Here is a 24,782-nt window from a genome sequence, read left to right on the forward strand (position 1 = left end):
AAAAACTGAATACGTTTTTTAAAATTTTTTATAGAAAATGAATAAGTTTTAATAATATGTTATTTGAATCAATACGTTTAGAAAATATTTTAATCATTTGTTTTGGCTAATATTATGACAGCATAAAATCCAAATTAATTTTGCATACAAAATGTTGTCTTTATTATACTTGCACAATGAAATTAAATTATATAGCTGCTTTTGTATTTTATGAAGAGTATTTTTGGGGGTCTTTGGCATCAAAAGTTTGCAAATGCCTGTAACAGAACAATTGGAATGGATATGCAAATAGAGTATCATTATTTTTGGCCAGTAAACATGGCAGAAAAAAAAAGTGCTGCTTAAGTACAATTATTGTATCATTATCAGAGGATACACTCTTAAAAATAAAGGTTCCAAAACGGGGTTTCTGCAGTGATGCTATAGAAGAACCATTTTGGGTTCCCCAAAGAACCTATCAGTGAATAGTTAGAAGAATAAAACAAATTTCCAAGTGTGAAGGAGATTTTAAGAACATTTTTCCACTATAAAGAACATTTTGTGCACTGGAAAGTTTTCATGGATGTTAAAGGTTCTTCATGGAGCTATATATGACAATAAAGAACCTTTACTTTTAAGAATGTAATGGTTAACACAACAATTTGAAAATAAAAATAGAAGAGACTTTCAAATTTAGCCAAAATATTGAACGAGTCTATCTTTTTTGAAGAATCTCAAAGTGAGTGAAGGACTGTATAACTGTTCCACATATAAATTTTCCATAATAAGTGAGTGAGGGATGACGTTCCTATACACACAGGTGAATAGATGATAGATAAACTGGGTGCAGATTGCAGAATATCCAGCATCCTGATCGACAGATTGATTATCTGATTAGTTGCTTGTTGCAGCCCTAGTTTGATCAATACTAGTTGACACGTCCGCCTCCAAATCCACCGTCTGGTTAGTTCACATAAATATGTGTTGCTTCTGCTTCTTTCAGGTTTGAAATCAGAGGGTCTCTACAGAGTGTCAGGCTTCACAGAACACATTGAAGATGTCCGGCTGGCCTTCGATAGAGGTGTGTAGTAGAATAACTCTTCTACCTTCACATTATTGGTGCATTAAACCTGATGTAATCATGTGTATTATAGGTGTTGAACAAATATTGTCTCTTCACATTTGTTTACATGCTTGAATTAACTCACAATCATTTATGTCACTGTTATTCTACCAACATTCAACCTGGATGGAAAAAGCCAGGCTTTTCCAGTCAAAACAATGTATTCTTGGTACAGTATAGTGATTCATCTGTTATTCATAACAAATAACTAATTCTCCTCTGCAGATGGTGAGAAAGCGGACATCAGTGCCAATATCTACCCAGACATCAATATAATCGCCGGAGCTCTGAAGCTTTATTTACGAGATCTGCCCATTCCAGTTATCACATATGACGTCTACTCCAAATTCATACAGGCAGCCAGTAAGAGACTTCAGAACACATTCACTGACATTGAACCAGGAACTTTCTCTTGTAATCTGTGATTTGATTTGACATTAAAAATCTTACCGACCACAAACTTTTGAATGGTAGTGTAAAAAAAAAGAAAAGAAAATATACTTCAAAAATACAAAAATGACCCATTGTATGTGCTTAAACATCAGTAAATTATGTTAACCAGTGGCAGTTTTTAGCATAAAATCTGACTTTGAGGAATTCTGAACAGTATTTTTCAAAACATTTGCCTGATCAGAAATAACAGACCCTGACTCCAGACTCGAGGGAGTTCATGATGGTCTCCTCCAACTTCCTCCAGCCCACTATGAGACCCTGCGGTACCTGATGACACACCTGAAGAGGTAAAACCACAAATGTATTGAATTTCCAGACACATTTACTGCTCCCTAAGGTACCGGTCTCATAGTTTATTTCATGACTCTGTACCACATTGAGCCGGTGGGTGTTCAGGTTTTTGTTGCATTTAAGCGTTTTACCTACAGCTTTATAGAGTGAGTTTACTTCCTGTCACCCTGCAATATAAAACTTCTAAGACTGATTATAAGGAAACAGGAAACCCAATATGGCACTTTAGCTCAGTGCACTTCAAGAACTAGAAAACCTTTACAATGTTCCTTCAGGATTTGTGCTTTAGCTCTAACTTGTCAAGCCAGCTTTGCCACATTTCCCCATCCATGGAAAGTATATCAGTTACTTAACTGCATGTTTATTATCAAAATTGTATAGTCTGAGGTGTTTTTTCCATGTCTTTTCTCTCTTTATCAGGGTCACCATGTACGAGAAGGACAATTATATGAACTCAGAGAACCTAGGAATCGTTTTCGGCCCGACGCTCATGAGGCCCCCGGACCAGAACACGCTCACCACTCTCAACGATATGAGATACCAGAAAATGATTGTTCAGCTCCTGATAGAGCATGAGGACATCTTGTTTTAAACAGCTGAAATGAAGACATCTTTTAAAGACTTTCAAGAGCTTGTAAATTTTAAAAAGCGGCCTGCCTCACGTTTCAAAGATATTATGTTTTCACATCATACAAAATTTGGACCTAATTGCACATTTCACTCAATGTGTTTCAAAACCCCAAACTATGGAAGATTGTTTCCGTTACGGAATAAAAACTAAAAAGAAAAAGGCAATTGCGACTTTTATCTCACAATTCTGACTTTTTTTCTTGCAATGGCGAATTTATATCTCACAATTCTGAATTTTGTTCTCAGAATTTTGAAATATATACTCACAAAGTCAAGTCAAATTGTGAGACAAAAACGTGCAGTTCTGTGAAAAATAGAATTGTGATATAAAGTCACAATTATCTTTTTATTTGCAAGTTTATATCTAACAATTCAGAGATTTTTCTCACATTTCTGAGTTTATATGTCACAATTCTGAGAAAAAAAAAAGTCAGAATTATGAGTTAGAAACTTGGAATTGCAAGTAATAAAGTCAGAATTGTGAGGTATAAACTCACAATTATGAGAAAAAAAAATCAGAATTGTGAGATATAAACACAATTAACAGCATTTGTTTGATATGGAAGCTTGTTTCTGCCACAGAATTAAAAAAAGGTAATTGCGACTTTTTGCTGACTTTTTTCTCAAAATTGTGTTTATATCTCGCTTTTCAGACATTATAACTCGCATTTTGCTAGTTTAACAAGAAAAAAGTCTGAATTGTGAGATATAAAGTCGCAATTGTGAGAAAAAAAGTCAGAATTGTGAGATAAAATGTCACAATTACCTTTTTTTTTATTCCGTTGCGGAAACAAGCTTCCATATCAAACAAATGCTGTTAAGCATGAAGTAACAATTGCGACTTTTATCTCACAATTCTGACTTTTTTTCTTGCAATGGTGAATACATATCTGACAATTCTGAATTTTGTTCTCGCAATTCGGAGTTTATATCTCACAATTCTGAATTTTCTCAGAATTGTTTGTCTCGCAATGGTTTGTATCGCAATTCAGACTTTATAACTCGCAATTGCGAGAAAAAAGTCAGAATTGTGAGATTTTTTCAGAATCAGGAAAAGTCAGAATTGCCTTTTTTAAACATGGAGTGACATTGTGTATTCAACATTCATGCTGAATACTGAATGAATTATTATTGATGGGCATTTTGTTTAAATCAAATCAAAGTACTTTTTTTTCTCTCTGATGCCAAACAAGTATGATGCATCGACCTCAATGCTCTACATGACGTATGAATCTATGGTCAATTAGCATTGTGAAAATGACAAATTGTGTCAAGTATGAATTTTAAAAAAATATATATTTTTGGGTCATGAGGTTGGTAAATGTATAATATGTGCTATAATGACAAGACAATTAAGATCATGTGTAAAGCACTTTTTAATTTTACATGGAGTGTAAATAGTTATTTTTTGTTCATCCAGTGTTAATAATGCTGTGTTTAACCCATGCCTTCAAATTGTTTTTTGTTCACCCTGACAACAATGGATGGATCAATCTGTGACTGGAATAATTCTGTGAGCATTTATTTAGTGCTTTTTCCTTCCTCCTTGGACTTGATCCCATTTCAAGAATTACGCTAAACAAAATTGTGTGTATTGTGTTCATCTTAGTCTCCTGAGGCGAGATCAGTTCACCTCGAAAAAAATATTGACAAACGGTACCGTCACCTTGGTTTGACTTCCTTCAAATAGTTTATTTGATATAAGACCTTTCTACAATTTTTTTGAAGATATTTTCTGTGAAGAATGATTGTAATTATGATTGTAATTTATCAAATGCTGATTTATTAAATTATGTAAATCTGGTTACTTTTAAATCTGTGAAGACCTTGATTTTGGACTTCAAAATGACAGTCGAAATGAACATCTGAAAGTAGTTTTTGTGTTATTATTTGAAGCTGCAACACCTCACATTTGCAGTATGTGAAATATGTTGCTGTAATTAGTGCTTGGTCAGCTCTCTTTAGGCGTTGGTTTTCTCTAGGCTCGGTTTTCTTGTTCCAAATTCAGGGGTGTGAACAAGCAGCTAAGACGGTATATGCCCCAAAGTAACTTTTTCACCAAATCACAGGTGAAGAGAGAACCTGAAACCAGCTTCCTGAGGGCAGCTGGAGGAGCTCAACTAACCAATGAGAGAAGGGAAAGAGGGCATGTGAGCAGCAGGTGAAGTATAAATGAACAAATGCATCACTTATTATAGTTTAGACAGAGAGATGCAGCACTATTTGATGCTGTGTGTTTGGATATAGACAAAAAAAGCCACAAGGTTGTTCTGCTGGATGTTTTCTTAAAAGAAACGAAAGACTGACATTAACACACTGGCTGCTGAGGTGAGTGTTTCTGAAGGATGATACAAAAAGAACTATCTTGAGGACATATATAGGCTACATAATTTTGTTAAGTTTTATAAACTTTAATAATATAATATGCATTTCAGTGTGAATTGAAGAATTAGACAGAATGGCAGACCGACACTCCTGGTGGAAGAACTTAACTGGAAGAAACAAGAACAGTTTCAAAGAAACCCAACAGGAATTTGGAAATTCGGACAAGACGTCAGCGAAACAAACAGGCAGCGAGAGCAGAAACAACAATCTGATCAGCGACGAGACGTACGACGACTCTCAGCTGGAGCCCTCCTTCAACGAAAACACGTGCCGGAGAAATTGGACAGTTTCGCGGTCTGGCCGTTTCAAGGAGAAACGAAGAGTGCGGGTCACTATGCCCGAGAACAACTTTTATGACAAAAACATTGCTGTCGCGAAGTAGCCTAGCATAGCTAACCAATTTATGCTGTTCTTTACGAAAAAAAAAAATGAACCACCTGATTATAATGAAGCTGTTTAGCTACACTGCAGGCGCGCAACGCGTCTTTTGGAATTTGTGAATGGAGTCTTGAGATATCCATCTGTCAAAACACTTACGTGAGCGACGCGGCTAGAGCGTTGTAATTTTGTCGCGTTGCGTCGTTCGCTTTTTAGTGTAGAGAGGATGTTATGAAGAAAACATCATTTGCTGGAGCCAATGACTTGTTTCAGTGACTGACAATGATACCTGCTACACTCTGCAGTGTGCAGTATCTGGGATTTTTTGTTTTTCTGATGGTGGTTCTTAGAGACGCTGAACGCTTCATATAAATTGATGAATTATTCAGTTAGAAGCCTACAAAAAGAAAGACGTTTAGGCTACTCTGTAGGCGCAGGTATTTATTGTTTGGCTGTTCGCAATTTTTTTTTTTTTTTTTTTTTTTAAAAGAAGTCTTTTATTTATTTTAAAAAGGGATTTTTAAAAGAAAAGTGTTTTACCGTAAATGAAGGAAATACAGTAGATATGATGTAGAATTTTACCCTGATATGTAGTTTTTTTTCTGATTGTCGAGGGGAAATTAGTTTGATTTACATTAACCTACTGAATATTGTACGTTTGAGAAGTTATTAGTATCTAACAGCTTTATTTCGAGAAGAAGTCCAAGTCGAGTTTCATATGTCCATGTTGTGCATAGACTTGAATGTTTGCCAGGTTTGTTATTCACTGAAGCTCTCTCATTCCTAAAAATTATTTGGTAGAACAATATTTCAGAAATGATAATACATTAATTTGCATTACAATAGCAATATAAATAACAATTATCAGAACCATATAGGCTACCCAGCATGCATAAAAATGAGTTTTTATGTAATTATTTAAATATCAAGCTTGTTCAAATTTATATTTAGTAAAGAGTAAATATCAGTGTCAATTAAACAGATGGTTTTATCCAAAGTGATTTGAGATGGAGCCACTGGAGCAAACTGGGTACACATAAACACACAAATTGTAAATGTAACTTGAACCAATGTTGCAAAAGTTTATGTAACTGTGTAATGCCATAGTAAAAGAATGGAATGTTGCTAAACATGGCTCTGAGTAAATGCTGTATGCAAATTATAATGCACCACAAACTAGTCATCTGCATTATGTAGGTGTGTAATGATGACTATGCCATCTGTCAATGAAAGGCCACTTGACTGCATTTTAACGGAGTGTCTCAGAGTTTTTTTCTGTCCCTTTGTTCATTATTAAACACTACAGTGTATGTTTCTATCTATATCTACCATATGACTATGAGCCATTGCAGACAATCAGTCAAAAAAAATTCACACAACTACATTTGATTGGCATATGATACCAAGTCATTTGTGTCATGAACAGGCTAAGAGAAGAGCTCCCTCTAGTGATGGTGTATAAAACTACAACGTCAACAGTGAAGAACCACACAAGACTATTTTATTTTATACTTTATAAGAAATACTTAGAGGCAACTCTTGACAAATTAACTTTAACATCTTTGAAATACTGTAAACAATACTGCATAATTCATTTGGCTCTAAGTAACACACTCACATACTATTAAAAAATCAGCATGGAAATGTTCAACAGGCACTTTAGGGACAAAACATTTTCTTTGAGCAGAATTTAACATCTTGACATTGAAGAAGACCAACAATCTTCAAATACTACAAACAGCTCAAAAATACCTTATACCACCTGAGTGTATATTTAAAAAAATAATAATAATAAAAAAAAAATTAAATACGTGACCTGTAGATAAACTGTTTATATCTACTGTAACATGATGTGAAATGATACTGACAACCTGCAAATCTCTGAAGGTAAATATTGGAATCTTCTGAAGGTAAACATTGGTGCAGTTTTGCAGGAGTGTGTATTTATAGTTCATCGTGTTTGTAAGTGAACTCCCGGGCTGATATATATCCATCATTGTCTTCATCTTCTTTTTGGAAGATGTCCTCAACCATCACTTCATGATGGGTGTCATTGGGGGCGTATCCATGTCTTTCAAACTCTTTGCGCAAGTATTCTTTGACCTGAAATAAAAAAGTGTTTAGGAATAACACAAATAACTCTCTGAAATAAATTACTATGATGAAACTCATGCTTTTTGACACGCAGTTCTGATCAAACCTCTGATTTGGAAAGTTTCCAGTCATCATTGAGGTCCATTTCCTGAAAGGACTCATGTGACCTGGGCCCATTTCGGATCTCTATGATCTCAATGTCAAAAATCAGAGTGCTCTCTGGAGGGATTTTTCCTGAGAACAGAGCATAACCATTGACAATATAGATAATTGGATCTGTAATCTGTATTTTTATGGGATTTTTAGGGTCTGTTTTCATGACACATCTAAAAATGGAAAACTTTCTATGAGTTTTGGCCGTTCATTGACATGACAACAGTGTTTTGAGGGCCTGAATACGCTAACTTTTGAAAACAGGATTTAAAGTGCATGTTTTTGAAAATGATACCATTATTGCATCCTAAACTACAAAAACAGGAATTTGTGAAAACGGTGACGTCATGCGCATGCGTATTACATGTTCAGTCTATAGGCGTGTAGTGTTTCTATCAACCCGATCTCACGGCAATTCGTACGTATTTTGCGAGGTGGCTAATTCGTACGACCTCACTCGTACGAATTTGTACGTTTTTTGCTAAATCGTACGTATTTTACTAGTTGTCAAATTTGTATGAATTCATACGAATGACCTACCCCTAAACCCGCCCCTAAACCTAGCCGTCACTGGGGTTTAGACAAATCGTATGAATTCGTACAAGTGAGGTTGTACGAATTAGTACAAATTAGCCACCTCATAAAATACGTACGAATTGGTTGTGAGAAAGCGTTGGTTTCCATACAAAGTGATATTGCCAACTAGTGGCCTGGCATGCATAATACAGCGTTTTTATTCATTTTAGCAGATCCGTGCGAATGGGGATCGTTTTGACAATATTGTCATCTGTACGCGAAAAACGTGAAGGAATTTTTTTCCATTTTTAGTACATCGTTGTCATGTAAACATACCCTTAAACAGACTTAAAGGGTTAGTTCATCCTTAAATAAAAATTCTGTCATCATTTACTCACCCTCAAGTTGTTCTAAACCTGTATGAGTTTCTTAGTTCTATTGAACACAAAAGAAGATATTTTGAAGAATGTTGATAACCAAACAGTTTCTGGTCCCTATTGACTTCCATGGTATTTATTTTTCATACTATGGAATTCAATGAGGACCATCAACTATTTGGTTACCCAAATGCTTCAAAATATCTTCTTTTGTGTTCAACAGAACAAAGCAACTCATACAGGTTTAGAACAACTTGAGGGTGAGTAAATGATGACAGAATATTCATTTTTGGCTGGACTATACCTTTAATGCAACGTCAATGACAAGTTCAATATCAGAATGTGGAGGAAACCAAAGTTCCTCAAATAATGCTTTATAAATATGCGTCTTGCTAGCACACCTTTGCCCTCTTTGCCATATGCAAGAGATGGAGGGATGGTCAGTTTCCTCTTCTCCCCCGCACACATGCCTTGAAGACCCTTGTCCCAACCCTTGATCGCCTCACGGATCCCCAATGTGAACCAGACAGGGTTTTTGTCTCCGTGATGACGGCTGCCGATTACAAGACGTGCGTTAATATTAAACGCTAGAGCAGGGGGTTTCAATCCTTTAGATGCCACGGACCCCCCAAAATATAATCATCCACATGCAAGGAATCCCCATCTTAAAATTTTAAAGGCACCTATTTAGTTTCTTGTATAAAGGCCAAAAACAATTAACAAGAACAAATAATATTAAGAGTAAGTCTAAATATTATTTGGAAGATTTTCTGTTTTGTTCTATGTATCTTTTTATTTATTCATTGTAATCTAAATTTTATTTATTGTTAATTAAAATATTTTATGTATTCTTTATTATCATTATTATTTTTTTTTTCCTCTAAATATTTCCATGGACCCCCTATCACTCCCTTGAGGCCCCATGGGGGTCCCTGGACCCCACTTTGAAACCCCCTAGAAACATGCATACTTGACATGCTTGAGCTGGCAGCTGTGTTTTGGAACATGATAGGTGGTTTCTATCTGGTCTAAGTTGGTCATTAGCTGATCCAAACTAGACCATCTTGGTCCAGCAACACACCAGGTAACAGCTAAAGGTGGTCAAACTGTTTTTGGGCCATGGTATTTAGGACCAGCTAATGCTCACCTTAGATCAGCAAGAAACAAGCTACTATGCTCCAAAACATAACTGTTTAAGCTTTAATATTGTGTATTCAATGACAACAAACACATTTTCACAGTTAACTAAGGAATTCTCAGTGCAAAAGAGTAGGGTTATGTTAATGAAGTCTGTTCTTGCAGTCTATTTAAAGTTTATGAACATGCAATAGATGGTTCATTAGATGTCACCTGGAATGAAACATTGTGCCATTACTCTCCAGAAAGCCATCGTAGTGAACCAGAAGAATATCCCCGTATTTGGATTTACGATGGCAAAGGAAAGGTTTGTATAGAACTTCTATTTTCACCTCTGCTTCCGGAAGTTTTGCTCCATGCACGTAAAAGAAGAATGCAGAAAAAATGCATGTCCACAATTCTGGAATCATCTTAATATTAAGAACAGTTTAACAACCTCTAAGCGTTCAGCTGATGTTTCATACACAACAAAGCATGGAAAGCTTCACAAACTACAAGTTGTGCAGCCGCGACTACGTGGCAAGCGAAGTTTCTGCAGGGGTCTTTCCCAAACTAGCGATGTTCGTCCGATTCGTTAAAGAATCATTCTTTTGAGTCGACTCTCTTCAATGAATTGTTTGAACCTGTTCACAAACCTGTCTGAACAATTCCGAGCTACGGAGTGAAAAGTGTTCACAGTCAAATCTAGTCAATAGCAGAAATGTTTATGACTGATTGTATGACATATTAAAATATATGAAAGTTTATATATTTTAATATGTCATACAATCAGTCATAAACATTTCTGCTATTGACTAGATCTGACTGTGAACACTTTTAACTTTTCATATATATATATATATATATATATATATATTTTTTTTTTTTTTAGATGTTTACTAAGATCCTTCTATTATCTATTGAATCCCACAATAATATTTAAAATATCAGTAAGCTTAATATATATAAAATCATCATTTATTGGGTACTTTTAATTGGGAGGTGGCTGTCCCGAACCCTAACCTATTACCTTTTGTTTTTATGAGCTGTATTAACTAAAACGTACTAAACGACCGTTTAATTTAGAGAATGTAATATGCCACGTTGAGATGTCAACGAAATGGCGTAAAAGATTCGCTGAGTATGATTTTTGAAACGACCTGTTCAAAAGAATCGACTCAGGGAAATTAGACGGACTTCAGGTCACACTCCCAGATCCCAATGCAAACGTTACCACCCTAAAATACAACACTGTATTATTATTGGTCAGCTTTCTTTGAAGACACGCCTTAAACGCATAGCCCCAGTACAACCACGCCCACATGCTCAGACTGTATCCAATCAGAGATGTGCTAAAAGAAAATCCCACTGACGTCAGACACATGGGCCGATCCTTCTATGATCACATGGATTTGTATTCTCGAAGCATTTACGACAATTGTTTGCCGTAATCTCGATTTCCAGCAGTCACTTTGCGTCTTTTACATACGATTGTCGTAGGTAAGAATTATCTAGTTTTTCAAAGCGGCTGTGTTGGGTTCAGTCTTGCCACGACTAAGTAATGAATTGTCAAGAGAAGGTCTACCATGGAGGGAGTTCTCTATAAATGGACCAACTATATTAGTGGTATGTATCCTGTGATAGTTAAAGTTATGCGTTATAAATTAGAGAAGTCTGTAAAGCAATTAGCCTGTTTGCTAGCTCCTGTAGTGTATAAATGAAGTTAAGCCATCATCCTCTTTAACTGTCTGTGTCGATGCTTTTTCCAAAGCAGTGACCAACTCAACCACATACATTTCAACTGTTAAAACCATTTGCAAAAAAGTTCTTAAAATTATGTTTTGGATTGTGTTTTATTCACTTCTGACTATGGCCAGTTAAAAGCCTCTTGACTAGAAAAACCAGTCAAGCCATATTATGTTCATAAACGTCATCAGATACATTGTTACATGAGTCAATTAGAGCGTAAAATGTCATTATTGCTCCTTTGTGTCTTTTGAAGGTTGGCAGCCCCGTTGGTTTGTTCTTGAAGGAGGCACTCTTTCCTACTATGACTCTCAAGAAGATGCATGGAAAGGATGCAAGGGCAGCATCAAAATATCTGTGTGTGAAATACAGGGTAAGGAAAAGTTTATGCCTAACCTGAGCAGGAAACCTAATATTGGTTACATCACAAGCAGCACCTATTCTTTATAAGCTTCAGGATATCGTAATAGTACGCTTACGCAAGTGGATGTTTCTTCATCTTCCTGAACTTTTATGTCCCGGGGGTTGATTTTCATTCATGCAGATTACAGATGTTATTTTTGTTTTGTGAATTTCACATTAAAACTGTCTTGGAAACTTTTTTTATCATGTCCGCAGAACTTATTTTTGCTACTTTTCAAATTATGATTTTATCAATTTACTCTTTTCTAAGACCCAGACTGTCAAACCCAGCTATAAAACTACATTATAAAAGTATAATCAGTGTTGGGGAAAGTTACTTTTAAAAGTAATGCCAACCGCGTTACTCCCTAAAGAGTAACTAATTGTGTTACTTAGTTACTTTCTATGGAAAGTAATGTGTTACATTACTTTTGCGTTATTTTTTTCTCACCTGGGATGGCTTTCTTGTTTGTTTTTTTAATAGCAACAAAAAAGTTCTATTTTTGGCAAATGTAAAGGCCCTTTCACACCAAAAGTGAAATGAATAATCTTTAGGCTGATCACAAATGTGATGTTAATCTAAAGTCATTTTTGCTTATTAGTATGGTGGAATTGGATCATCGATGGTCAGCAGCAAAGACATTGGTTAATAAAGTGAGATTAAATACATAAAGTATATTTGTTTAATTTATTACATTTAATTATTGCAGGTTTTTGTGCAATATTCTGAGATTGTGTTTCACTGTTTTTCTTCATTTTGAGGAATACTGACTCTGTTTATGTGCAAGTGAGATGAGTAAATGCTCACATTTAGTCTAGAACTACAATAACCATCATGTTTACACATCGCACACAACACCTCTACATTTACTTACGATTTCTCTCAATATGGAGACAGGGGAGCTATCAGTTAATACATTGGAAAACAAAGTAACTTGCGTTACTTATTTGAAAAAGTAACTAAGATATTTTGTTGTAAATTTAAAAGTAATGTGTTACTTTACTAGTTACTTTTACAAAAGTAATCTGATTACGTAACTCAAGTTACTTGTAATGCGCTACCCCCATCACTGATTATAACCGTGAAGTAAACACAACCTATTTTGATATTTATTGTGTGAAAATGATGTATAAGTATTACTGCCACTACTACATCAAACAATTTTTCCTTAATACATGATGAAACAGTAAAGAGCTGCTTGAGATAAAAGATGAGACATGATCAGATTATTTTTTTAAATGTGAGCAGATTAGACTAATGGAATAAACTAGTTGGAGCGTGTGAAGAGACTATTTTGGACAGTCCACAGGCCCCAAATTGTTTGTAGTGTAAGAAACACCCAAGTACTGTATTACAACTATTGTGAATGATCTTACAAAAGGCATACTTTGCTAATCCGTGTTCTTTGTCCTCCCTTTGCCCATTGTAGTTCACCCATCGGATTTCACAAGGGTTGATCTGATCATTCCAGGAGAACAGTACTTTTATCTCAGGGCAATTAATGCAGCAGAGAGGCAGAAATGGCTTGTGGCGTTAGGAACTGCAAAAGCCTGTCTTACAGACAACCGAACCAAGAGAGAGAAGGGTGAGTGTTGTATTTCTGCTGAAGCAGACAAGATATTCTCTGTAGATCATCTAACTTTTCTTCTTTTGTTAATATGACAGTCAAATATGATAAAGTAATTTATAGGGCATTGCAACCAATATATGGTAGTGTATATTGTGTTCTGGTCTTTAGTCCATGTCTATAAGCCTTTAAGCTCCTACAATATGACAAAATTAACTTTTAGCAGGTACACATTAAATATTTACATATCCAGGATTCTTACATTCCAGGAAAATATTTCAAGGAAAACATTTACCAAAAATATTGTTGTCCTGTCCTCAACTTCCTGTTTTGATAGACAATACAGGAAACAAAACTGTGCTTCAAACCATTTCATGGGTTTCGAATGAAATTACATAACTCATTCAGATCATGATATTTCCTCATTTTGCAATTCTTCAAAGAATTGTCAGTCTAAGTCTATGGAGAAAATGAGTGTCAACAGTAGTCTCTTCTGTTTTCTTAGAGCTCCAGGAAAGCACAGAGGCTCTGAAAACAAAAATGTCTGAGCTAAGGCTTTACTGTGACCTTCTCCTTCAGCAAGTGAACAAAATACAAGAAAGTCCTCTGGCGGAGATGACAGCTGATTCCGGGGAGGTAAGGGAGTGTTGTGTTGATTTTCAGAGTCGACCTTCACTACCGTCTGCTTTACTATGCACATTTCAAGGACATAATTGAGGAAACACAAATGCATACCATTAAACAATTTACAAACTCGTCAAACATCAGTAATGCAGGGTTATATGTTTATCTTGCCATACCTTATCATTCTAAGGATGTGTTCACACTTGTAGTTTGGTTCTCTTGGTTCTTTTGGTCTGGACCAAAAAAAGAAAATGATATATTTAGTCCTGGTTCGCTTAGCGTTCACACTGTCATTTTTAACACCGAACCTAAAGATACAAAACAAAAACAATAAACTGCTTTTATAATGTATATTTTGTGCCGGAACTTGTCGAACATCCGAAACAATGCTGTGTGCTGGGATAAATGCACTTGCTGTATGTGCATGCATATGATGGAGCTGACAACTTGTGAAAATGTTTAGGAGTCAAAACGGCACCAGGAATCCCGCCGTCACACACACAAATGAAGATCTGCTGTGAGGAGACGCGATTATTATGCCTGTACCGAACTGTGATGGGCAACATCGCGACTATGACGTTATGCCAGAGTTCATTTGAAAGCGGACCGAGACCCATCTGTTCAGGGATCTCGGTCCACTTGTTTGGTGTGCACCAGGGATCGGATGGCAGCGTTCACACTTATTCAAATAAACAGCACTAACAGAGCAATCGCACCAGAGTTTGTTTTAATCGAACCAAACCTGCCAAGTGTGAACACACCCTAAATGTGTGTCCTTTGTCTTTATCACAAAATCAAGGGTCAAAAATCTGCCCTGAACTGCTCAGGCTGGTCAAGTGACTCTGGAAATTCAGTTTTGGTATGTGTTGGTTTCAGGTAGGGGATGAGACAGGAAATCTAGTGAAGTCCACATGCACCACCTTCTTGAAGACCCTGGAGGAATGTATGCAGATTGCTAGCCGGACATTCAATCCAGACCTTCTGAGTCAGACCCCTCCAGGCTCTCCTCCTGTGGCTACCATCAAACCTCAGAAGGTATGCTATAATCACCAAATCTCTTGTGGATTCTAATTCAGTTGGTCAGAACCTAAAATATTTCTTATTTCCATAGATCAAATCTACTGATCCAAAAAGTCAGCACCCAGGAGAAATGTGAGTTCAGAAATGTTAATGGACTCTTGTGGGTCAGCTGTTTGTTTCTCTAAAATGTTGAAAATGTGTGTTATGCAGACAAAAGGACTTAATAAACACCTCAGGAACATCAGCACATGAGAGTGGAACAGAAAATGAACCACCTACAGGTTTGCCAAGCATTAAGTCATTCGGATTCAGAACTGGTTACATGTGCTCCATTTGGACTTACCTCAACTTTCATTTCCTATCTTGTCTATGTCTTGTTTGGTTTAGGAAGTGGTTTAATGGAGGACCAAGAGGAGCCCATGGAGCCTCATAATGGCTCTTCATCAAGCACACATGACCCTGAAGAACCTGTAGAAGAGGAGAAGGACAAACTGCCCGAAGAAGCAGACCATGCCCAAGGAAAACAACAGGAAGTCTCCCATACCCCCACACAGAACAAAGAAGAAAAGGCCACTGAAGAAATCCAGGCAGACCTTGAAGTGAATGAGCTTCAGTCTGAGAACAAACGGGAAGAGGAAGATAAGGTGGACACATTCTTCAGTACCATGAGCCACAGGTATGAGGAGCCTCCGTTGCTGTGATCCTCTGAGGGAACGAGATGAATGTACTGCACACATTTACACAATTCAGAATCCAGTGTTCTTTTTGAAAATTAGATATGGTCATGCTAATGTCAAGTTATAGCTAACACTACTCATACCCCCGGTTTCACAGACGAGGCTTAAACCTAGTCCCAGACTAAAATGCATGTTTGAGCTGTTTTAACTGAAAGCACCTTAAAGCATCTTAAAATATGTCAGTGCAACTGTTTTGTCTCAAGATGCACACCAGTAATGTTTTTTTCTAAGGCATGTTTATAAAAGCCGCTTAAATGCTCTAATTGAACTAAGGCCTAATCCTGGCTTAATCTAAGCCCTGTCTGTGAAACGGGGCCTTAGAATTTTGTTTACAGAAATGTGTTAGAGTCAACATTTCAATGAAAATCTAGATTGAGGGACTAGAAATCTCCATAGAGTAACATTGTGTTCTAAGGAACCAGCAATGCAATAAAGTAATGTTATCAATCCTGTCTGTTCCATGTTAAAGGAATGTCTAGGTTAAGTGCAAGCTAAGGTGTTTTGAAAGAATCTGTGAAACCACAGAAAACTTGGTGGACAGTTTATAAAAACCAAAGGAAAAATGCATCGACTGAAATGCAGAAGTCTGTGAGATAATTTGTAGTGTTTTGCCTGGTTAGATTATGGTTTTAAAAAGGCACTTCCCACAAATAGGGTACATAACTTTCTCCCATAACTTTTTTACAGCATTAGAGGTACAAATCCCATTTTTTTAGTTAACTATAAAGTAGGCACGTTCACGCCATGTCAGAAAAACAAAACAGAATTTTCTGCAAGCTCAGACTTGACCGCTGCAACATTATGCGGACACACTCAAAATGGCAGCATTGAATTTCTACTTCACTAATAGTTATCTTGTATTATTTCTGTTCAATAATCCCATAATTGTTTGTTAATGTCTTAATGCAAGAGTAATATGAAAATAAAACGCATACATTACATTTAAATGTAACTAGCACAAGTTTGATAACTAATTCCCTTCTAAATAAACTAAAGTTTACTAATAATGCATTTTTATATTGACTGTTACATCTTGTATTGTTACTTCAAATATTACAGCAATAATTGATCTCAAAGTTAGCAGACTAAAATGGATTACCTATTTTGCTTATATATGAATTTTAAAAAGGGTATTTTAAAATGATGCAATTGTGACATTTTGGTAACAGAGTTAAAACAACTCATATAATATTTGAATGACCTCCGGAATTTAACAGACAAGCACCTTCCTTGCTGGAAAAGAAAGTTTTAAGACTGTAATTTGTACCTTGTTTGTGGAAAGTTCCAAACAATAAACTAAATGTCTCACAGTTTCATATATAATGGTTTCAACATGTAAAAATTTGAAAGACAAATGGTCCATGATTAAATGTTCACCATGGTATGTTTTCTTTTGATCACTCAAAATGAGGCCCAGCCTGTGATATGAGGGTTTGTAGACTCTTTTGCTATACATAATTCTTTCATCTTCTTTATGTAATAATGAGGTCATCATATAACTACAACACTAATCTGTTCCAACAACCTTCATTGGGCTTAAACTAAATTGAATTGAACCAGCAGTGTTATCAAAGCAAAAACCTTTTCAGTATTATACAACTGTGTGAAGGTTGTACAAGTTTTCATTTACTAAACCTGTATTTAATGTGTGCTGTTCTTAATTAAGGACTGCATGCTCCAATCTGGTTTTCTTCTGCTTTGGCTATGCCTGCTTTTGTATTTGGTGTTTTATTTAATCAAATAAATGTGATTTCTTTTGATGTGTGTACTAATGCCCATGTATTCTCCTTGTGTGAATGTCTGTGGTTTTTTCTTGTAGATTTAGTGATATAAAACTGGAGGACGGCAGTGGTATTCCCACACAGGCCTTTTTGGATTCTTGCTATGCTATAGTACCAGTTTTAGGTAGGACATTCTATCTTTCACTCTCCCTTTTCCACCCTTTCTATGCTTTGTCTCTTTCCTTCTGTCAGTTCTGTCGGCTTTCTCATTCTCTGCTCTCATTAGTATTGTGCTTATTAGAGGTTGTAAAAGGCTCCTGGGGACATTGCTTTCTGACACTCAGTGCATGTGTCAGCTCGCCAGGTGCCCTTGATTTTAGTTAATTTTTTTTCTTATATTATTCTGCATCTCATATTAGTCTGCACAGTTAATCCCTCATTCTCCCTCAGGCATGGTCATGCATGCTCTGCTATGTCTTTATACTGGGACAGTTCGGTGAGTATCTGACCAAGAACTGCGGCCTAAAACAACAACGAAATAAAGTCGAACTGTATCAGCAATCACTTATAAAAGCTTTTGTACAACACTTTCTTCTTTAGAGCATACAGTAGTAATGTGGTAATGTTTTATTTATTTATTTATTTATTTTTTTGAAGGGGCACCAGTCTATTGCAGTTTTTAACCTCACTTTTATATATATATATATATATATATATATATATATATATATATATAATATATAGTTTGAATGGGCATGATGCTTCTGAAAGTGATTGGGTTAGGACTGGTGGAGGCTTTAACTTGCACATCAAGAATGGATCCGTGTACAGAGAGATCATGAACTGACATGAAAATTTATTTCCCACAAACATTTATAGCTCTTCACAAATAATTAAAAAATACTGTGATTTTCCACACACACACGTGTAATATATATATACACACACACACACACACACACACACACACGACGTTCAAAAGTTTGGGGTTGGTAAAAAATTTTTAATGCTTTTGTAAGAAGTCTCTTATTCTCACCAAGGCTGCATTTTCTTCAGTCTCATGATTGTGTCACATGATCCTTCAGAAAAAATTCTAATATGCTTTTTTTGGTGCTCAAGAAACATTTCTTATTATTATTATTATTATTAGTAATGAAATGCGGCATAATATTTTTGTGAAAACTGTGATACATTTTCAGGATTCTTTGATAAACAGAATGTTCAAAAGAACAGCATTTATTTGAAATAGTTTTTTTGTGACATTGTTAGTTCTATTACTGTTAATTACTGACTAAAAATTACTGTCAATTTTAATCAATGAATCCATCCTTGCTGAATAAATGTGTTAATTTCTTACTGACCCCAAACTTATGAACTTTAGTCTATGTTTAGGCAAAAAATAAGTTTAATTAACAAAGTACTTACAAAGGCTTTCTCCCCTCAGACAAGCTTGGACCAACTGTCTTTGCTCCAGTTAAAATAGATTTTGTGGGAAACATTAAGGTAAGTGTAACATGCAAACAAAGAAACTCAATGCATCCTTTTTTTAATAAAAGCAAGAACTGTAAATAATACGTGGCATATTTTGAATTACATGAGCAGTGGGTTTATGGATTATAGATTCACTATAATAATAATACAAATATATAATATAAAATATATAATAATTAATGTAACCCATTTATTTCTTTATTAAAATGCATGGAAAAACAAAATTCCTTGAGCCTGTGAATTTAAAACTTGGAGTATTGTTTTTTTTTTTTTTTTTTTTTTTTCAGTATTCCAAATTATAAATTTCACAAACGTGTATATTTGTGTCTTCAGCATATTTCTGAAGTACGTTTTGAATTGTGCCAATATAATCAAATCATACTGAATCAGAATGTCTTTTTTTTTTTTTTTTTTTTTTTTTTTTTTAGCAAATTGTCAGAGCAAAAATTTAGTTAATAGGCTTGACCACTCAAAGTGATGCCCGTGATGAATTTGAGATGGGTTTGTAGTGGGGTTTCTTCCATATTATTTGAATTAGGTTTTCAAAGGTTGGATTAGAGATTATGGCTAACACAGTCAACCAGGGCCGGCCCGTGGTTTAGGCAACATAGGCGGTTTTCTAGGGTGCAAGATGACAGGGGGGGCACCGCACAAGAGGAAGGCCCTATTCTACAGGGGCACTAGAGGGTGCTAAGCACCCTCAAATAAAAGCAAGAGCACCTTCAGTTAATACTGTAACAATATCATATTGACAGACTGATTTGACAAATGCTTGTATGGGCTTTGGAAAGTATCAAAGACTTTCTATTTACAACATGTTTTTGTAGCGTTGAGCAATGAAGCCAATCACAGACATGTCTGTTGATTTCTTGAACGCAATGGCCAATCAGAGGTGTTTACGTTAGTCAGAATCTACTTTTTGTTTAGTGCTGAGTTCTGCACGCCTACGAATCCTCTCATTATAACAAACGAAGTGTAGATACGATGTAAATAAGAGATTCATTGTGCAGTGTAGACGGCTTTATTGATTATAACAGAACTTTGTGAGATTGAGATGAACTGAGATGAATGACAGCTTTTTAGTGAATTTAAATGGAGCACTCTTTGTGTGCGTTTATGCCACCATCCTTTTAGTACTTTAGATTACAAAACGTTTACAATAAAGTTGACATCAATGAAAAAACTTAAAAGTTGACAGCGTTATGTTGGACTAATTTAAACACATGACGAGATTATAATACATTACCATAACACGTTAATTATGCATGACAGCGGAGTTACCATAGGTATTAGTTTTTCCATTAGCATTGTTTAAACTGCAAGTAAAGTGTAGTGTATTTTATTTAAAATATAAATATAAGCTTCTATTATGTATTTTTTTTATTTCAGTTATATTGCTACTTGCTTTTACTTGACCAAAAAACTCCAAAGTGTCTTCTTTTAAAAGAAACCATAACTAGCAGTCATGAATTGCAAACATTTAAGTTTAAGTATGTCATTTTCCAGTGTATGCTCAAAAATGGGGAAGCTAATTTATTGCATTTTGTCAATTTGTAGTTTAATTCTAGTCTGATACTTTTCTGTATTTGTTAGTTGTTGTTTATCATGACCATTTATTTACTTCATATTTATGTTAAAATTTATTACTATTCATGTTTTATAATAGTAAATTGCAGTTCATATGAAAGATGAGTATTTGCAGTAATTTTTTTATTTTTTTTATTTCTAAAATCTCGCCTAGCGCACCATCACAGCCTGGGCCAGCCCTGGGGTCAACAAATGTCCACATTCAGTGTCTCTGTAATTGTTTGGGATGTCACCATAACCACTAGAGGGCATCATAACTTGATCTAAGAGTTGATCCTCCTTATTTCAGAAAATCCAGCAGAAGGTAGTGTCCGATCCTGAGAGTTTCCCCACCCTACAGAGCATCGTGCTGCACGAGGTGGAGACAGAGGTGGCACGGGTGCGGAACTCAGCCACAGAAGCACTGCTATGGCTTAAACGGGGACTCAAGTTCCTCAAAGAATTCCTTTCTGAAATCAATACAGGCATGAAGGACATCCAGGGAGCTCTTAGTAAGTTACATGATCAAGTGTAAAACAGTTTGTGTTGTAAAAAGAAAGTGACCCATGGTTCGGAATGTCCAAACAACTGTCCGTCACCTATGTTGTTATTAGTGCTTTGTAATGTCTCCTGTTCAGAGACATTAGAGACAAAGTTTTTTTTTTTTTTTTTTTTTCAGATAACGCATATGGAAAAACATTACGGCAATATCACGGATGGGTTGTTCGAGGCGTCTTTGCAGTAAGTTTTGTGCTAAGAGCTGCTTTTCCATTTTAAAGGAATATTTTTGTCTGAAAATTGACTTGCCCTAGTGTCGTTCCATACTCGTATGTTGTTATTTTTTTCTGTCGAACACCAATATTTATTTTTTTTTTGAAGAAGAAGAATTGTTATGCAGCTCTTTCCATACAACAATAATAATAACCAGGGGTTGTCAAGCTTGAAAAAGGACAAAAGTTGATCGGAATAAAAAATTTGAAAGTTCAGTTTAAAGTACGTTCAAATTAAATAAAAATAAATAAATAAATAAAAATAGTGCTGTCAAACGATTAATCGTGATTAATCGCATCCAAAATAAAAGTTTGTGTTTACATAATATGTGTGTGTGTATTGTGTATTTATATTATATATACATAATAAATATACACAGTACACACACATATATTATGTAAACACAGTTATAAGTTATAACCTTATTAAAATAAAATATACCTTTTCTATCTTCAGGCAGCATATATTCTCTGGCTCTGTAGGCATTTTACAGCAGTTCCCACATGAGCGATTTATAGATTATCATGACAGAATATGCTAATCAATGACTTTAAGATAGTTAACTCCACATCAGCTACATAAATTCATCAACTATCCGTTCAGAAATGTCCTGTTGCATTCTACATGTTGTCACTTCTTCTTGAGTCTCTCCATCATTGTCCGACTCCGGTTTGAACATAAAAGGCTGAACAGTTTCTGACATTTTCAGTGAGTCTGAGTGAGGTAATTGAAGCTGCTAACACGAGCTCTTGAAACTCCGCTCTCTTCTTGGGAGCAGCAGCTCATTTGCATTTAAAGGGACACACACAAAACGGAGCGTTTTTGCTCACCCTCAAAAAGTGACAAATTTAACATGCTTCCATAAATTATCTGTGGGGTATTTTGAGCTAAAACTTCACATACACACTCTGGGAACATCGGAGACTTATTTTACATCTTGTAAAAGTGACCCCTTTAAAAATATTGTTTTGTGTTCCATTGAAAAATAACAATATACAGTTTTGGAAAAATCCCCTTAGGCCTTTCTGACTCTGTTTGTGTGTTTGTCTGTGTTATGTTAGCTGGCTCTACGGGCCGCCCCGTCCTATGAGGGCTTCATGGCTGCACTGGTTTCTCATGAAGGTGATGAGCTGAAGGAGGGTTTTACGATCGGCATGCATCGAGATCTGGACTTCTACCTGCCAGCTATGGGGAAGCAGCTGTCCATCCTGGACGCTCTCTATGAGGAGTACGGCTTGGAATCAGACGAGATTGTGTGACTAACACAAACGCACCCGCACAGCGAACACAGCTTGCTTCTGACGGAGCTCATCGGTTTCAGTGGTGGAGTTGTAACTCTTTCACCCACTGTGGTAACCGAACCCCGAGTTAGTGTTGAAGAAGGTAGGAAGGTTTCTGTGAGGGCAGGGCTTGCAAAGACTGACCAATAAGAATGTGTTGGATAATGTGGCTTCTGCAAATTCCAATAACAGTCATGCCTGCAAAATTGAAACAGGGGGGCAGGGTGTGATTCCAAGTGTTTTCAGGGAACAGCTGTATTTTTAGAAACCTTCAGTGGAGTGTTTTGTTGACATTGGTTGTATGTTTTTTCATACACATTTGGGCATCAGAGTGCAAACTGCAGATATGTTGAAGAAGATAATATACCGTATTGTTTACTTGGCAGTGAAGGTGTTAGTCGCAGTATCCTTATTCACAGTAAAAGTGCAAAAAATGCACTTGTTCTTTTTCTCCTCGCTTGAAATATTGCATTACTTTTGTTCAGAGACTCACATCTCATTCATTTTAGACTAGCACAAAACTAAGAATTATTCAGAGACCTTTCGGGGATTCAGATAAACATGCATCATGAAACCGTTAAGTATACAGAGACACTGGTGGGCTATTTTTGCAGTGACATAATCTTTAAACACATTCACAATGGCTCCAATTCAGGACTCGTAGGATCAACTTGGTGATAGGGACCAAAGGAGTTTCTTTTTCTTGGTTTAGTGGAGCGATTCCCGACTATAGAAAAAATGTAGTTGTGATCTTGGATCTACAAAAGGAAAGATGTCATGATATTTCCTCAGTGGCTTTATTTATTGACATATTTATATGAATACCAATTCTAACTGTTGATTTTATTGTAAGAATCACACTATGCTCGCTCTCAAATCATATGAATGATACTAATTTGCGCATGTTGCATTGCATGGGTTTTGTTTTTATATTTCTAAATTCAGATTTTTATTACTAAATGATTAGCACATAATATGAGGATGAATGTTCTAGGTTTATATTTTATTCTAATTGCATTCCACACAGTTTTAAAGTAAAATCCCACAAATCATTGTCTTTGTAAATATGCCCTCCCAACATTGTCCACTTTTTTTGCATTCCTTTTTAATTCCAGTATTGTTTGAACTGTCACAATTTATCCGATGTGTTCTTTACCATAATCTTTAAAATGATAGTTCGCCCAAAAATGAAAGTTCTGTCGTACTGTAATTTCAAACATATATGACTTACTTCTGCAGAACACAAAAGATATTTTGAAAAGGATATAAAAATGAGACATTCAAAATACCTTCTTTTATGTTCCACAGTGTTTTTTTTTTTCAGACATGAGGGTGAGTAAATGATGATGGAATTTTCAATTTTGGGTAAACTAACACTTTAAATCTTTATTAAATCAATAAAACTTAAGTTGAAAAGCAGAGCTTTGACATAACAGCATAAAGGAAAATGTTCAGTTTTACTTCTCCCAGGAATAGCACACAGGATCCATGTTGTCATTCACTAGTATTAAAATGTCTATATGCCTTTTTATATGTATTTACTAATTGTAATTTTTAAATTGTATGTCATTTATACTGAATTGGCTGCAGTGTGTTTTTTTTTAAATTCAGAATATGCATAATTCTTAGCAACATGGACCAATTTTGTATTTTCAAAGTCATGAGGTGACCAATAAGCGGCGTTATCCATCCAAGTGACAGTTTTAGACACACAAGTAATGTTACATCGTCGTTATGACACTCAATCCTTCAATATCTGGATGTGGTTGCCAGGATACTCTCACCACAACAAGGATGATCACTAGACTCAATAATTAGGGCCAAGAATAGAAGGATTGTTTTTACGTGCACTTGTGCATGTGTGATAGAGGGAGAAAGGTTTTTTATTCATCTGTCGAAATGCATAGCAAATAACCAGAAGCAGTGTTTTTTATTTATTCTTTAAGAGTGTATTCTACATGACTGATCTGTAGTGTGACTATATGTAGCCTACTATAACCAAATATAGTATTTATTATATGGGCATCATGACAGGTCTGAGTGGCGCTATATTGCTTTCCATACATTGGAAACTCTTTACCTATGCAGCATTGCTCCATCAATTTCCAGGGGCTGGTGGGAAAACATTCGGGAGAGCAGCTTTGGATGCCAAATTGCAACACCCCCAACACTCCACCAACAACTTCTGGCCCACAGACAGCATTTTCAGGTGACCTTAATTCAAGCTTCCTGGAAGGAGAGGTCTAATTAGATTTCAGCAAAACAAACGTAACGTAAAATATTTTTGAATATCACACACAAGCTTTTATACAACAGTTTAAGAAGTTAATATCAGGTAACTCATATTTTCACACAGAAGTT

The 24,782-nt window shown here is 35.7% G+C and overlaps 3 protein-coding genes across 4 annotated transcripts in view; 2 read left to right on the top strand and 1 right to left on the bottom strand.

The window, feature by feature from the left end:
* chn2 (chimerin 2) overlaps positions 1–4,279 on the top strand; it is a 50,902-nt gene extending 46,623 nt beyond the window's left edge. The window contains exons 10-14 of one of the 2 annotated variants that reach the window (XR_007925578.1): positions 983–1,060; positions 1,328–1,465; positions 1,737–1,842; positions 2,267–2,961; positions 3,005–4,279. Coding sequence is in view for 1 of the 2 variants with exons in the window: in XM_051866073.1 (XP_051722033.1) it covers positions 983–1,060; positions 1,328–1,465; positions 1,737–1,842; positions 2,267–2,438 (494 nt within the window). In the remaining variant the exon portion in view is untranslated. Of the gene's footprint in view, positions 1–982; positions 1,061–1,327; positions 1,466–1,736; positions 1,843–2,266 lie in introns of both variants that reach the window. The other variant, XM_051866073.1, reaches the window with a different exon arrangement.
* Positions 4,280–5,729: 1,450 nt separating this feature from the next.
* fkbp14 (FKBP prolyl isomerase 14) lies at positions 5,730–10,083 on the bottom strand. The gene is made up of 4 exons (XM_051866076.1): positions 9,730–10,083; positions 8,781–8,932; positions 7,440–7,567; positions 5,730–7,342 (listed from the first exon to the last, which is right to left on the bottom strand). Exons 1-4 carry the CDS (start codon positions 9,924–9,926, stop codon positions 7,184–7,186), a joined length of 636 nt encoding a protein of 211 aa, XP_051722036.1. The 5' UTR covers positions 9,927–10,083; the 3' UTR covers positions 5,730–7,183.
* An 871-nt stretch (positions 10,084–10,954) lies between these two features.
* On the top strand, positions 10,955–24,001 carry plekha8 (pleckstrin homology domain containing, family A (phosphoinositide binding specific) member 8). Its single transcript, XM_051864784.1, has 13 exons — positions 10,955–11,121; positions 11,498–11,614; positions 13,074–13,229; positions 13,717–13,847; positions 14,712–14,870; positions 14,947–14,987; positions 15,066–15,136; positions 15,243–15,531; positions 17,412–17,497; positions 18,758–18,816; positions 20,681–20,882; positions 21,050–21,111; positions 22,203–24,001. The coding sequence occupies exons 1-13, from the start codon at positions 11,082–11,084 to the stop codon at positions 22,398–22,400; spliced, it is 1,611 nt and encodes a 536-aa protein (XP_051720744.1). The 5' UTR covers positions 10,955–11,081; the 3' UTR covers positions 22,401–24,001.
* Positions 24,002–24,782: the final 781 nt, after the last annotated feature.

Source organism: Ctenopharyngodon idella, chromosome 16, assembly GCF_019924925.1.
Source record: "Ctenopharyngodon idella isolate HZGC_01 chromosome 16, HZGC01, whole genome shotgun sequence".
NCBI lineage: Eukaryota > Metazoa > Chordata > Actinopteri > Cypriniformes > Xenocyprididae > Ctenopharyngodon > Ctenopharyngodon idella.